General features: G+C 34.4%; 1 protein-coding gene across 3 annotated transcripts in view; it reads left to right on the top strand.

The window, feature by feature from the left end:
• The window catches only part of Fmn2 (formin 2), a 336,378-nt gene that overhangs the window by 169,593 nt on the left and 151,786 nt on the right, over nt 1-14,999 (top strand). For all 3 annotated transcript variants that reach the window (XM_078023011.1, XM_078023010.1, XM_078023012.1), the window contains exon 8: nt 6,603-6,664. In XM_078023011.1, the coding sequence (XP_077879137.1) occupies nt 6,603-6,664 (62 nt within the window). The remainder of the gene's footprint in view (nt 1-6,602; nt 6,665-14,999) is intronic.

Here is a 14,999-nt window from a genome sequence, read left to right as displayed (position 1 = left end):
ACCAAGGAAAATCTTTTTCCAAGGCTCTTCTATACCAGGTTCTTCCATATACAATCATGCAATTGTAATAGAAGGGTCTGTCCACATTATCTTATGTGTATCTACACATCTATTGTATCTCATTTCATCTCTATGGCAATTAGTAATTTTGGATGATTTGATTGGCGAGGCCTATATGAGAAGCCCACTTTCCTGACTAGTACATTTCTATCCACTGAGTCCTGATGCTTTTTTGTGTCCTCTGTCGAAATAGGGCCTAGAAGGAAAGTAAAGACATTTATACTAAATAAAATCATTACAGGTTAGAGAGAAAGAGAGAATCACAAGTTGGAACTTGAAGTCTAATGGACAAAGAGCCACAGGTCAACAACATGGTGTGGTGGTTAGCCTCTTGGTCCCCAAATATCCCCACCTCTTGTTATTTGTGCCTGTGGGTAATTCCTTCCCTGTGTGTTAACTGGACTTTGTGACTTAAAATGAATATAATATAATGTAATATAACAGAGGTGACAGGTTATAACCACCAAGATTAGTTTACATAAAGATGAGGGTCTGTCTTGTGTTCCCTTTCTCTCTCACTCTAAAAACTGCCTTGTCTTGAGCAGTCCTGTGGAGAAAACCATCTGGGCCACATGGTTTTCCAAACAGCAGGGAGGGATAAGATGCTGAGGCTCTTAGCCTGCAGAACTCAGTCCCCAAAGAGTGAGCTTAGAGGTCCTCCTACAGAGTCTTCAGATGAGAATATGGCTCTGACCAACACATATGTGACTGCAGTTTTTTTTTTTTATTTTTATTTTTAATTTTTTTTATGGGAAACCTTAAGGCAGAGACTCTCAGCTAAGCTGACCTACAAAGAACTTTGAGATGATAAATGTATTCTTAAGGTTTAGTGTAGCTTTATTTTGCAAAAATGAATAAATAATAAATCTGACAATAAATACCGTGAGATTTTCTAGTTGGCAGTAGAGTCTTTTTATCCACTTTAGCAAATCACATAGGAAGGATTAAGGTAGGAGACTGCAGTGACTGGGGTAGCATTCAGGGCTGGTGGAAGGAAGGGACCATCTATGCAACTTGTAAACTGTTCCAGTCCTATCCCATCCAGTAGATCCCTGAGTAAAAACAAACAAACAAAAAGAACCCATAAAAGTTGGAGAAAGTCAGGCACTAGCAGGTTCAATGGTTTAAGATGTTGCATTCATCAAGAATGTGTATCACGTCATGTTGAAAATTAAAGCAAGCTACTTCAGCTGGATACTGAAATATGTATGTTTTGCAAAGTTGGCTAATAATTTGTGTTTTGTTTGAAAACATTTTCTTTTAAGTCAAGTTCTTTAAATATGATTCTTTTCTTTCTGTGCAGTTGTTTGTAAGCACAGAGACAGGAATGTCATGCAGACATTCAGGCAGATATATTGCTTTGCTTTCTGATCTGGTGGTGATATATCATCTTAGTAGGTTTGAATGAGACACCTGTCCCATGTTTCTGGTGCTGAAGAAGCTAGGGAAGAGGACATGGTAATTGCAAGACCAAATGGCAGGGAATGAACAGCAGATTATCATCTGCTTGTGTATAATGTCATGTGTCTAGTGCAATATTGTTTCCTACCTTGATCTATAGTCCTTGGTTGCTTTTAATTGCTCTTTCCTTAATTCATTTTATATCCTATAATATCTTAACATTAAGAAAAAAGGGATTTTTTTTCCTGTTGGACATTTTATTTTGAGGCATATTTTATATTTTAGGTTAACTATTCAAGTTCCAAAATGAACTTTTTCACTCTTCCTTTTATACCACTATTGTTTTTAATAATAATGGCTTTGGGTCTTACTGAACTCATGCCTGTGGAGTTCCTGAAGGGAAGAGCTATTTTTGCACTTCACTTTTGATTTTTAAAAGCAAATGTTTAATCCTGAACCTAATTTTAATCTAGCACATTTCCGGTTCTGACTCTAGTTTCTAACCAGTGTATTAAAAAATAATACACATTTTAAACTTAATTATACAAATGATGCTAAGGCTTTTTGAATTATGCTTCTCTCAATAACTATCTATTTTCTCCATACGATAAACATATGCTATAAACAAAAGTTGTATCTCACCTAAGAAAGTCTCAGAGAAGTTTAGTGTCTTGATTAAAGAAACACAGCCTGTTGTATGAGAACCTGAAAGAGTAGTGTTCTATTTCTCAACATTTATCACGTCATCAGTATTTTATAAAATTTTAGGCTAAAAATAAAATTTCTATCCATCTTAGTCTGGAGTGATTATTAACACATGGTAATTTATAAGCTGCTTAAAGAAGAGGTTAACACCTCTACTAATTTTAATTAGTTAGTGCATTTGAGAAATGAATACTCTTAAAGTGCATAAAGGGCCAATGTTACCTTTTAATGCCTCCTGTTTTCTTGCACCCTTCTACATAAAAACAGAACAGATGCTTCCTGCTTCCTGGTTAAATCTGAATATATATAAATATATAATATACATTTATGCATATATATTTGAAAAATAATTAAAAGCAAATTATGGATTTGTTTGTAGGCTGAGAAGAAGTGGCAATGACGTAACACCGAGACAATGATGGGTGTTCCTGAAATGTTTTAATGAGAAGGAAATAGATGTGAAATAGATGTGGCTTCTAATCTGAACTATAATCACAGTAGCACTTTGTTGAATATTAGAGGATAAAATAATCTGAATTAAATATCACTGAATATCCTGAATTCCAGGCTTATTTATGTTCTAAAGTCTAGTCTTCACTTAATAGTTTAAAGGCTTGATAATTACGTGGTAGTGTATAGTGAACAACACCCAACAGCCTTATGTCAGGTTGTACATTTGGTTCTAATATTTTATCATTCAGGTAAAAGTGCGTCCCTCACTAGAAATAGTTGGATTTTTTTTTCTCTTTATTCCATGAGGAAACTGAAACACAACTAGATATAAACAGAAAATTGTTCAACTTTGAATTCGGTAATAAGGCTTATTAGAGTCCAGAGGATCTCTTAAGAGTTGAAGTTGGGTGAAAAACATTTCACATGAAAAAAGAAATTAGCCAACCACACACCAGACTTTTTATTATTGTTATTGCCTTTGGTTGCCATGAATACCCAAGATCAAAACTTTGCTAATGTTTTCTGTTATTCACCCCCCAATACACAATCTAAAAATTATTAAATAACTTATTTGAAGTAATGTAGCAGCAAATAAAATTTAAATTTAAACACAGTTTAGTTCAATTTCATGTTCTACATTCTTTTTACATCAGTGAACTATACCTCATAGAAATAGTATTCCTTTTTGAGCCATTAGTATCTTGATATAATTGCAATACTGAGATGTTTAACTCCCTAAACCAGGCTGAAATTTTGGACCTGGAAATAAGAATTATTTGAATCTTTTACCACCTTTTATATTTGTGTGTGTGTGTGTATTTGTTTATTTTGTGTGTGGTGGTGGTAGGTTTGCTGGGGATTTAACCCAGGGCCTCTCATGTGAGAGGTGAGCAAAACCTGCACCTCCAACCATATATATGTGTATGTATGTGTGTGTGTGTATGTGTGTGTGTGTATATATATATATATATATATATATATTTTTTTTTCCCATTAGTGTGATTGTAACTAGAAATCTGATTGGAGTTTTCTCAGCTGTCTGCAGACTTTCAGGACTTGAAAATTAAGCACATTCCCACCCCATAGCTCTAATCTCAACTTATTATTTTGCAATTAACTGTTAACATTTCTAGTAAACTAGTATAATCCTTGATGTATAGGAAACACTTGACATTTGCTGAAAACTTTGGTGAATGCATTATCTAATTTCCTTCATTTTAAAGCTGACCTACAAAGAACTTTGAGATGATAAATGTATTCTTAATTCTCAATTGAAAATTCACCACCTACCTAATCACAGGTTTAAGGGGGGGAGCAGTAGAAGACATTACTAAAAATCTAGTAACATTAATTTTAATCTATGTCCTGTATTCTGAAATGTTCACAGATGCTTTTTAAATTGGGGAAGTCTGGCACTTCAATAACCTTAATCTTTCTCAAATTACATATTTTTATCTGTTTCCTTCCTAGAACTCCCATTTCTGTGTCCATTCATCTCTGGGAAGCTAATTTTCCTTTCTTTTCAGCTATATAAAGATGACTATATTGTATCCTTAACACTGCTGATGCCTATTGGAATTGAGTTAACATCTTTCAAATATGAAGCAAACTAAGAGAAAATTATGTGGAGAAATAGTAATTGTGTGGAAAAATCTCCAGTGAGATTTTCTGTGCATAAATAAAAAATGAAGTTTCATGGGTTAGGATTTTTTGAAAAGTCGTTTAGGAACATATGACATTTAAAATTTTTTTGTAGGTATATAACATTTCATGAGAGAAAAAGATATGAAATCTCAGCATTTTTACAAGTTTAATGTACAGAAAACTTATAGTAATAATAGTATGTTTTTAAAAATGATGGATAGTCCAATAACAAACATATCTTTTATGAGTTGTGTTTAAGTATGAATGATTTTGTTGTGTAGTTTTTCCATGTTCCAAGGATGAAATCTTAAACTAAATTGACCATTGACATTTCCTTCATAATTTTCCAACCAATCTCTCACTATGTCACTAAAGGAATACAGAGAATTACTGGACTATTACTTAGATAATGAATTCTCAAGCCAGAAATTTTGTTTCACTTAGCATTTTTTTTTAGCTGTAGACCCTGCATAAATCTAGAGAAGATAATTCCATACATGCGTTTGCTGTCTTTATTAGCTTTGTTTTGTTTTGTTTTGCATTTTGTTATATATTTCCCCAACAAAAATTACTAGTTAATCTCTTTAATTTTTCAAGTATAGTCACATTTAGTTGGACTAGATATTTGCTACATTGAAACATTAAACAGTTTGTGCTATGCCTGACAAGGTCTAAGGAATAAGAAGATTCGTATGAGAATTGTAAATTCTTATATTTATATTGGAGGCCTACTTTTTATATTGAGATAGTGGCTTATTATTAGGGTGGAAGTATCATATTCTACTTGGTATAATTGTTGGTGAATCTGGGCTCTGTTCCCAGAAATGCTAAATTACCTTGGTTAGATTTCTCATCCATTCTGTTCTTCCATTTCCCACTTTTATTTCTTAATTCTTTCTTGGAATTTTGCCAGAGTCAACTGGGAAATGTCTCGTGTGTACTTTAAGCTTTGAGAGAAGAAACATGGTAAAATGCCTCAGTTATCAAAATAAATATATCCAATTTGTGATTATCCACATTATAATTTTTCTCTTGGAAATCTTTAATCCTTCAAGAGGTTCCCTGGCTACTTGGCAGAAATCCATCTGGGCAAATGTAACGTCTTTCTAGCTAATGTGTATGTGGGAAATGCAGAATGATTTTGGTTAATCTATGCTTAAACCAAGTAATAGGCCACATGTACCCCCCAAATACACCACAATACTTCCAGGCCAAGAAATGAATTTAAAGAATATATTCTTGGTTTCCTGATTGTCTATTCTGCTCCTTCCTTGTATAATCATGGGTAGTTTTTATTTATTTTTTGATGCTTTTTAAATTTTTTATTTATTTTTATTAGTCCTTTTTAGTTAAACATAACATTAGGATTCATTTTGGCATTATTATAAAAGAATGGAATAAAATTTTCTCTACATGAGTCCCCAGCATTTCCTCTTTCCTCTTCCTCCTCCCTCCCCATTTCCTTCATTGTACTCTACTTGATCTATTTATTGTTTACTTATAGTTTTTTTATTATTATTGTTCATGGAGGTATATTCACATATGTTAGGTCAGATTCACTCCACTGAAGTTCCCTTATTCTGTCCCTCCTCCCTCCCCCACAATTCCCCTCCTTCACTGATCTTTCTTCGGTTTTGATGGAATCATGGTTTGCTGTATTTTAAGAAAAGATTTTTAATGATGAATCTGCACTAATTTCAATAACAATATCATTGTCTTTTTTTTTAAAAAAATAGTTTTTAGTTGTCAATAGATCTTTATTGTATGTATTTATATGTGGTGCTGAGAATCGGACTCAGTGCTTCACATATGCTAGGCCAGCACTCTACCACTGAGCCACATCCTCAGCCCTCATTGTCCTTTGATTATAACAATTCAAGGAATTATAACAGGAAATACATCTATCTTTTCTATACCATGTCTGTCCGTTTAATGATTAGATTTACCCATTGTGCAAGGTTTTAGGTAAATTGGCAAGTATAAATATTTATTGGTACAAAACTAGGACATAGCAGTTTTAGGAATGATTTATCCATTTCTGGTACTAAGCAGAGATTTTTCAAATTTATTCAGATGGACAATGAAAGACAGCTTCTCTCTGACCTTCGACTGGGCCATATTCATTTTAGTATGTGAGGAACAAGTGAAAGCCTTAACATTTGACATCTGGACCATTGAAATTCTTGAAACATGGTCTCTGGAGTAGGATAAGTGGAAGTATTGAAATAAGCCCTCTGACTGCTTCAATGAACTTTATTGCCTGAGCTGGCCAAATATCTTTTCACAGCAGGCTTATGGCAATTTATATTCTTTTCCTTTGTCTTTTTTTTCTCCCACAGCTGTTGTGAACTTGGACAACTCAGTGGTTGACCTGGAGACTCTTCAAGCTCTCTATGAGAATGTGAGTAATAGAAGGAATTTTATGTGTGAGTATATGAAGCATATATAATACATGTCTGCACATGTGGGCTGGTTGTGTTAAATGTCCTTTAAAGAAATTTGATCTGGGAGCAGTGAGTTTTTGTAAGTAGCAGTTTGTTACAGTATTTTCTAGGGGCATATTATGAAAATGTGTGATCTTATGGTTTCAAAATTGTGATTCAAAACATGTTACTTATGAGGTCACTCATTTCCTCTTCTGAAATAATAGTCAATGCTTATACAGGAGCTAATTTAGGTTAACAATAATTCTGTGCCCTTTATACACACAGTGTTAAAATTTAAAAATATTTAATTGACAAAGTTCATGTAGAGAATGGTGATTTAATATATACACATATGCATTATATAATGGTTACCAGAATCATATTAGCACATCTTTTACTGTACAATAGGTCCCCAGAACTTAGTCACTTTATAACTGAAAGTTTATACCCTTTAGCCAATATTATCCTTCTTTGCAGACTTCTCTATCCCTATGCTATTATAGTATAACACCCCTATTGTTATACTGCTGCTTCTATGAGTTCCAGTTTTATGGATTGTCTTTCATAACTGGCTTATTTCACTTAGCATAATATTCTCCAGGTTCTTCTGTGTTTTTGCAAATGGCAAGATTTCTTTAATGGCTTAATAATGTTTCGTTACATATATGTACAATAATTTCCTTATCCATTTATCAGTGTCACTTAGCTTATTCTCATATTCTGGCTAATGTGAATAATGCTGCAGTGAATACAGGAGTGTAGCTATTTATTCTACATACTAGTTCATTTCCTTTAGATACATCGAAGAAGTGAAATTGCTGGACAAAATATAAGTTCTGTTTTTGTTTGTTCAAGAACCTCCATGTTGTTTTCCTAATGACTGTACCAGTTTATATTCCCACCAATAATGTACAAGAGTTGCCTTTATTTTCACATTTTCATCATCCTAAGCATTATCTCATTGTGGCTTTGATTTGCATCTCCCTAATGATCTATAGGCAAGTGCTCTAATTATCCATATTTTACACATTAGGAAAAAGACACAGGTTAAATGACTTCACAAGGTCACACAGCTAGTATATACTCACAATTTACTTCACCAAGTGGCAGGATATTTTAGCTTTTTTGTTGATGTTTCTGTTTTGTGGTGTTGAGGATTGAAGCTACAGCCTGAGTGCCTGCTAGGCAAACACTCCACCACTGACACCATCAGCTCTATTTTTAGTTTTATCAAGGAACATCCATACAAGTTTTCCATATTGGTTGTACTAATTTATATACCCACCAACAGTGTACAGGAGTTCCCTTTTTTCTATGTCCTCACTAACAGATTTTTTATTTTGGTTTTTAAAATCATAGCTATTCTGACAGCTGTGAAGTGATCCACATTATGGTTTAAGTTTGCATTTCTCTAATGATGAGTGGTGTTTTGGATAAATTTGATGGCCTTTTGTGTCTCCTTTTTTGGGAAGAAGATCCCTTGCCCATTGTTTTAGTTGGATTTTTTTCTCTTTCTATAAAGTTCTGTCCATATTTTGGCTAATAAATATTCCTCTTTCTACATTTTATGTTTTTGATGTTAGAATTTATATCACTTCGTAATATGTATCTGTTGAAAATTTGTATTAACTACAATTGTTATTAATAGTTTTAGCTTGGGAGACACCTTGTATTCAAACTATAACAACTTTCTTCTTGGGCTATGCACCCCTCAGAGAGGGTTATTAAACCCTCCTTCCTTTTATGTTGGTCACCAGGCTGCCAGCGGGAGTGGCCTGGGACCAAAATTTGTTGAAATGACTCTTAAGATTCCTTGCTCACCACTACACAGTAGCTTGGAATGGCATGTACCATCAATTGGAGTTTACTTTGGACAGATTATATTACTCCTAGGGTAAAGGTGGAGTTCTAAACAGGATGTTCCTACAACTGATGCCAAGTCTGATGGAAATGTTCTTGGGTGGAGTATACTCTGGACAGATTATATTGACCTCTAGGGACTGACTAGTGCCTATCTCCACTACCTATCTGGATGTTGGATGCCTCCTGAGAAGCCTACTTTTATAGGATGGAGAGGGTGTAGTAGGTCCTATCTACTCTACCACATTCACATGACTGTGGCTTTCTGAGGCTCAGTCACCATGTGCAATCATGTATTGTTTGGTTTCCTTACTCTTTTCAGGTGGTCACAGACTCACTGGACTCATAGAGAAAACAGCTGTATTCTCATCTGATCTGAATCTCACTCCATGTAGTCTTCTCTGTGCCTTTTTCAATGACATTTTACCTGGGCCACCCTAAGTAGGTGACAGCCAGGCCTACTTCACAATATTTCCTGCAATCTCTGCTGTTCCTTGAGTAGCTGTTCTTCAGCTACAGAGAAACTGTAAAATAAAGCCTAGCTCTACTCTGCCATCTTAACCCCACCCCTCAATTATTTCTTTAAGTATGCTTTCTCTTGTTTTTGAATTCCTATTTTTTATTGGTTAGGTCTCTTGATTGAGTCCCTTAACTCTTGCAGGATTTCTTCTTTCTTCTTCATTTTTTTTTTTTTGCTCCTATGATTTGATGGTTGAAAATGTCTTCAAATTCACTGATTGATTCTTTAGTTCATTTGTGCCGGCTGTGTAGCTCCCTGTTGCATTTTAGAGTTTATCATTGTATTATTCACCTCTTAGATTTGCTTTGTAAATTTCTCTTTCTTTTTTCAAACTGTCTTGTTTGTGTGTTTTCTAAGTCTTATTTAAATTTTTATCTGTATATTCTTATATAGTTAATTGAATTTTAAGAAAATTATTCTGAAAATTTTGCCTATCATTTAATAGATTTCTCTTTCTTTAGGATGCGTTGTTAGAACTTTGTTAGTTTGTTTTTCTTTTCTTTCTTTCTTTTTTTTTGTTTTGTTTTTTGAAGGTGTCACATTTTCCTGAGTCCTTGTAATATGTGTTCTTGCATTGGTGTTTGTGCATTTGAGAAGACAGCCATGTTTTTCAGCTTTTACAATGTTTTTTTGGCAGGGGTAAACCTTCACTGTTTAGTCTAGCTTGTGATTCTAGATGGGCTAGCTGGTAATGATCCTGGGCAGGCAGAGCTTACTTTCAGCCTTCTAGATGGCTATGTTGCTGCCTTTGCTCTCAGATCAGCTCAGGCAGCTGTTTAGACTCTCCAATCAAAGTGGGCTGTTGGATGTACATTGCAATCACTTCAGATAGGGCCAGGCCACAGGGTATGTTCCCTGGCCAGATGACACCACTAGTTTTGTTTAGCAATTGGAAAGGGTTATATGAGGGCCCTGGTTTTAGGTGGAATGGTTGATCAGGATAAGTGGGACCAGCTGCTGTGTTCAATAGAAATAAATAATTGAGGTTTGCGTCCATACCTCAGTTAGTCCTTGGTGCACATTTTGAGGCTTGACTGAATGCATTTTTAAACTCCCAAGTACTACAGAGTACCACTGCTCTTTGCTGTAATTCACTACAGTGATTGTCTTCTGCTCTTAGTGAGACCTTGAGTTAAATCAAGGCTGCTTCTGGAAGTTAACCATGTAGGGGTTCAAGCCAGGTAGATTTCTACCGCTTTGGGAACAACCAGCACAACTTTTCAGGACTGTATTGTTAGATGATACCTCTGATTTGGTGCTTCCCCTATCAGGTACACAGAGTTATTGCCAAGATCTGCCTGCTAGTTGCTGAGGTCTCTGTCTCCTTGCTTTGTTTATACCTGACCCCAGCTAGTTTGGCTGTGTCATTTTTCCCTGCATTCCCCATGTGATGAAACCAGAGTAGAATTCCTAGGAAGCATCTTGTGATACTGGGGAAGCTGATGTTCACCTCTGGTTGTTTCCCCTCTATAGAGACTTGTCCCAAGGGAAGCATCTCTGTATGATACTATGCTGACCTGGGAGAGAAGGTGAGATAAGAGGGTCTAAAGTGAGACAATTTTTCTTATCTTTTTTAATATAATTTATTGTTACCCATTCCGTGAACCACATTGGTGACTCAAGACTTATTCCCAATTTTGAGGGTTTTTATTAAGGTGTTCTTTGGGGTTAGTGAAGATAAGTACCTCTTATTTTTGCCAATTTGCTGTCACCACTGTCTACCTTCTTATAATTCTACAACATGAAAGTAGAACAAGTACTCTTAGTTTGTTTGGGTTGCTATAACAGAATACCACAAACTAGGTGATTTATAAATAATAGATGTTTTTATATCTCACAGTTTGATACCTTCTGAGGTTCAATATTAACACATTTCTGAAGTTCAATTTTTGGTAGCTGGTAGTGGTGCATTTTCTCTTTAATAGCCAGCCATCTTGCTGTAACCTGAACTCATGCTAAACTAAATCTCTACCAATGAGTTATACCTCCAACCTTTTTTTGTTTTATTTGATGGTGTTGGGAATCCAACCCAGGGACTCATACATGGTAAACACGGCCTCTACTGCTGTATTTCATTTTCACTGTTACATGAGTAACATCTATAAGCACTTATATTTCATAAAACATCAGTGTAATTTTTGTTTTAAATAGTCAGACATATTTAAGCAACTTAAATATACTATTTTATATTTGTCTGGATTTTCCCCATTTCTAAAGTTCTTTCTTTGTTCTTTAGATTAGATTTTCCTTCAGTCTGAAGGGAAATATTGTTTGGATAAGTCTTTTCAATGGAGAGTTCTCTCTCTCTCTCTCTCTCTCTCTCTCTCTCTCTCTCTCTCTCTCTCTCATAGCTTATTTCTTCTTCATTTATGAAGAATATGTTTGTTGGATATAGAGGTTGGGTCTGACAGTATTTCATTTCCGTAAAGATATTCCATGTCTCGTTGGCCTCCTTGTTTGTGATGGTAAGTCTTCCATCATTGTTACTTGGTATTGTTACTCTGCCTGATTTTATGATTTTCTTTTTATCTGTTTTTCATCAGTCTTATTGTAATATGAGTGTGTTTTTTTCTCTATTGGATTTTATAGACTTCCTGATGTTGTATAATTATATTTCCACATTTGAAACTTTTTCAATTTTTAATGTTTCAACCTTCAAATATTATTTTCTAGCCAATTCTTTCAATCCTCTTTTTCTGGCCCTATGTTAAACTGTGTTAAACACTATGCTTAACTTCTGATGTTTTCCCACAGATCCCTCATCATTTTATTTTTCAGGTTCTGTTCTTTCTGTTCATCATCCTTTTACTGACCCTCTCTTGTCATCTCTATTTTTCCATGCAACTCTTTCAGTGAAAAATGTTTATTTCTAATATATCATTTTTAATCTAGAATCTTCATTTGGCTATGTTTTTGACAGTTCTATTTTTAAAAATTTCTTATTCTGTAAACATTGATAAGTTCTTTAAATTTATTTTTTATTTATATATGACAGTGGAATGCATTACAATTCTTATTACACATACAGAACACAATTTTTCATATCTCTGGTTGTATACACAGTATTTTGACACCAATTTGTGTCTTCATACCTGTACTTTGGGTAATAATGATCATCACATTCCACCATCATTAATAACCATGCCCCCTCCCTACCCCTCCAACCGCTCTGCCCTATCTAGAGTTCATCTATTCCTCCCATGCTCCTGCTCCCTATCCCACTATGAATCAGCCTCCTTATATCAAATAAAACATTTGGCATTTTTTGGGGGGAATTGGCTAACTTCACTTAGCATTATATTCTCTAACTCCATCCTTTACCTGCAAATACCATGATTTTATTCTCTTTTATTGCTGAGTAACATTCTATTATGTATATATGCCACATTTTTTTTAATCCATTCATCCACTGAAGGGCATCAAAATTGGCTCCACAGTTTAGCTATTGTGAATTATGTTGCTATAAACATTTATGTGGCTGTGTCCCTGTAGTATGCTGTTTTTAAGTCCTTTGGGTATAGACCGAGGAGAGGGATAGCTGAATCAAATGGTGGTTCCATTCCCAAATTCCAAGAAATCTCCATACTGATTTCTTTATTGGCTGTACCAATTTGCAGTCCCACCAGCAGTGTATTAGTGTTCCTTTCCCCCACATCCTCGCCAACACTTATTGTAGTATGCATAATAGCTGCCATCCGGACTAGAGTGAAATGATATCTTAGAGTGGTTTTGATTTGCATTTCTCTAATTGCTAGTGATGATGAACATTTTTTCATATATTTATTGATTGATTGTACATCTTCTTCTGAGAAGTGTCTCTTCAGGTACTTGCCCATTTATTAATTGGCTTATTTGGGGGGTTTTTGGTGTTTAGCTTTGAGTTCTTTATATATCCTAGCGATTAGTGCTCTATCTGATATGTGAGGGGTAAAGATTTGCTCCTAAGATGCAGGCTCTCTATTCACCTCACAGATTGTTTCTTTTGCTGAGAAGAAACTTTTTAGTTTGAGTCCATCCCATTTATCGATTCTTGATTTTAATTCTATCACCACAGGAGTCTTATTAAGGAAGTTAGGGCCTAATCCCACATGATGAAGATTAGGGCCTACTCTTTCTTCTATTAGATGCAGGGTCTCTGGTTTTATTCCTAAGTCCTTAATTCATTTTGAGTTGAGATTTGTGTTTGGTGAGAGATAGGGGTTTAATCTCATTTTGTTACATATCTATTTCCAGTTTTCCAAGCACCATTTGTTGAAGAGGCTATCTTTTTCTCCAATGCATGTTTTTGGCACCTTTGTCTAATATAAGATAATTGTAATTTTGTGGGTTAGTCTCTGTGTCCTCTATTCTATACCTTTGGTCTACCAGTCTGTTTTGGTGCTAATATCATGCTGTTTTTGTTACTATTGCTCTGTAGTATAGTTTAAGGTCTGGTATAGTGATGCCAACTGCTTCACTCTTCCTGCTAAGGATTGCTTTAGGTATTCTGTGTCTCTTATTTTTCCAGATGAATTTCATGATTGCTTTTTCTTTTTTTTATGAGGAATGCCATTATAATTTTCATCGGAATTGCATTAAATTTGTATAGTGCTTTTGGAAGTGTGGTTAATTTTATAATATTAATTTTGCCTATCCAAGAGCAAGATAGATCTTTCCACCTTCTAAGATCTTCTTTGGTTTCTTTCTTTAGGGTTTTGTAATTTTCATTATATAGATCTTTCACCTCTTTCATTAAGTTGATTCCCAAGTTTTTTTTTGTTTTGTTTTGTTTTGTTTTGTTTTGTTTTTTTGAGGCTATTGAAAATGGGTGGTTTTCCTCATTTCCCTTTCTGTGGGTTTGTCACTGATATACAGAAATGCCTTTGATTTATGGGTGAAACATTGATAAGTTTTTATTACAAATTGAATAATTGATATTCAAGCCAAAATACTAACTTAAAAGATAATCCAGAAGCTGGATCAAGACATTTGTAATGGACCCTCAAAAAATCAGGATGCAGAATTTATTAAACTTCTTTTATGTGTCAAAAGACAACCTCAAAGAAAAATGGGTCAAAGTTACAGAGATGATTCGAAAGAAAGTATACTCGTTTGTCTAATAAACATATGAAAAAGTGTCTATTCTCAGTAGAAAAAAATTAAAATAAGTCATAAAGATACATTTCTATTTCTAATCAAAAAACTTTAAGAGTATTGATGAACATGTGAACATTATTTTAAAAACAGTAACTTTATACTGTGTCAGTATAAATTGATGTAACCTCAATGAAAAGCAGTTTGGTGTGATCTAATATAATTAAGGGTGTATGAACAAGCAACCCAGAAAGTCTATCCATAGTCATACATTCTAGAGAAACTCCTTTAAGAACATTTGTCTAACCATCAAACACATTAATAGACTCAACACATGGATCCATCCTAACTGTGATATCTGAGTATAACTATTAGACAAATCAGTGTAGAACAGAAGAATTATGAAATTAAATATAGTTTTGAACTATTAAAGTTCAGAATAATTTTATATAACAAAGGCTTGCTAACTTTTTTATTCTCCCCTTTGCTATATGTGAATATAAATATGAAAATAAAAACAAGATTATATTACCATTATGCAACAACAACGTAGAATAATATTTTCAATATGGGGTGAGATATTTGTTTTTGTTATTCTTTCTATGACTTGCAAAAATAAGTATAGGGATAACAATATTTCCCTTGCCATTCCCAGAAAGGGTCCTAAGGCTGAGCTTTTTTGCTTCAGATGATTCTTTGGGGACCTTAGTGTTTCATGGTCACAAAGAGAATTTGCTTTGTCTTCCATTGACAGTGGCTGATTCTGGGAGTTAAAGTGGTTGAGGTGCTCAAATCTTCACTGTGTCCTTCACTTCTTCATACAGTTACAATTTACTGTCTAGTGTCTTCATTTCATC

This window comes from Ictidomys tridecemlineatus, chromosome 10 (genome assembly GCF_052094955.1).
Source record: "Ictidomys tridecemlineatus isolate mIctTri1 chromosome 10, mIctTri1.hap1, whole genome shotgun sequence".
Lineage (NCBI taxonomy): Eukaryota > Metazoa > Chordata > Mammalia > Rodentia > Sciuridae > Ictidomys > Ictidomys tridecemlineatus.
The sequence above is the reverse complement of the archived record's forward strand: the minus strand, read 5'-3'. Positions and strand labels throughout refer to the sequence as shown.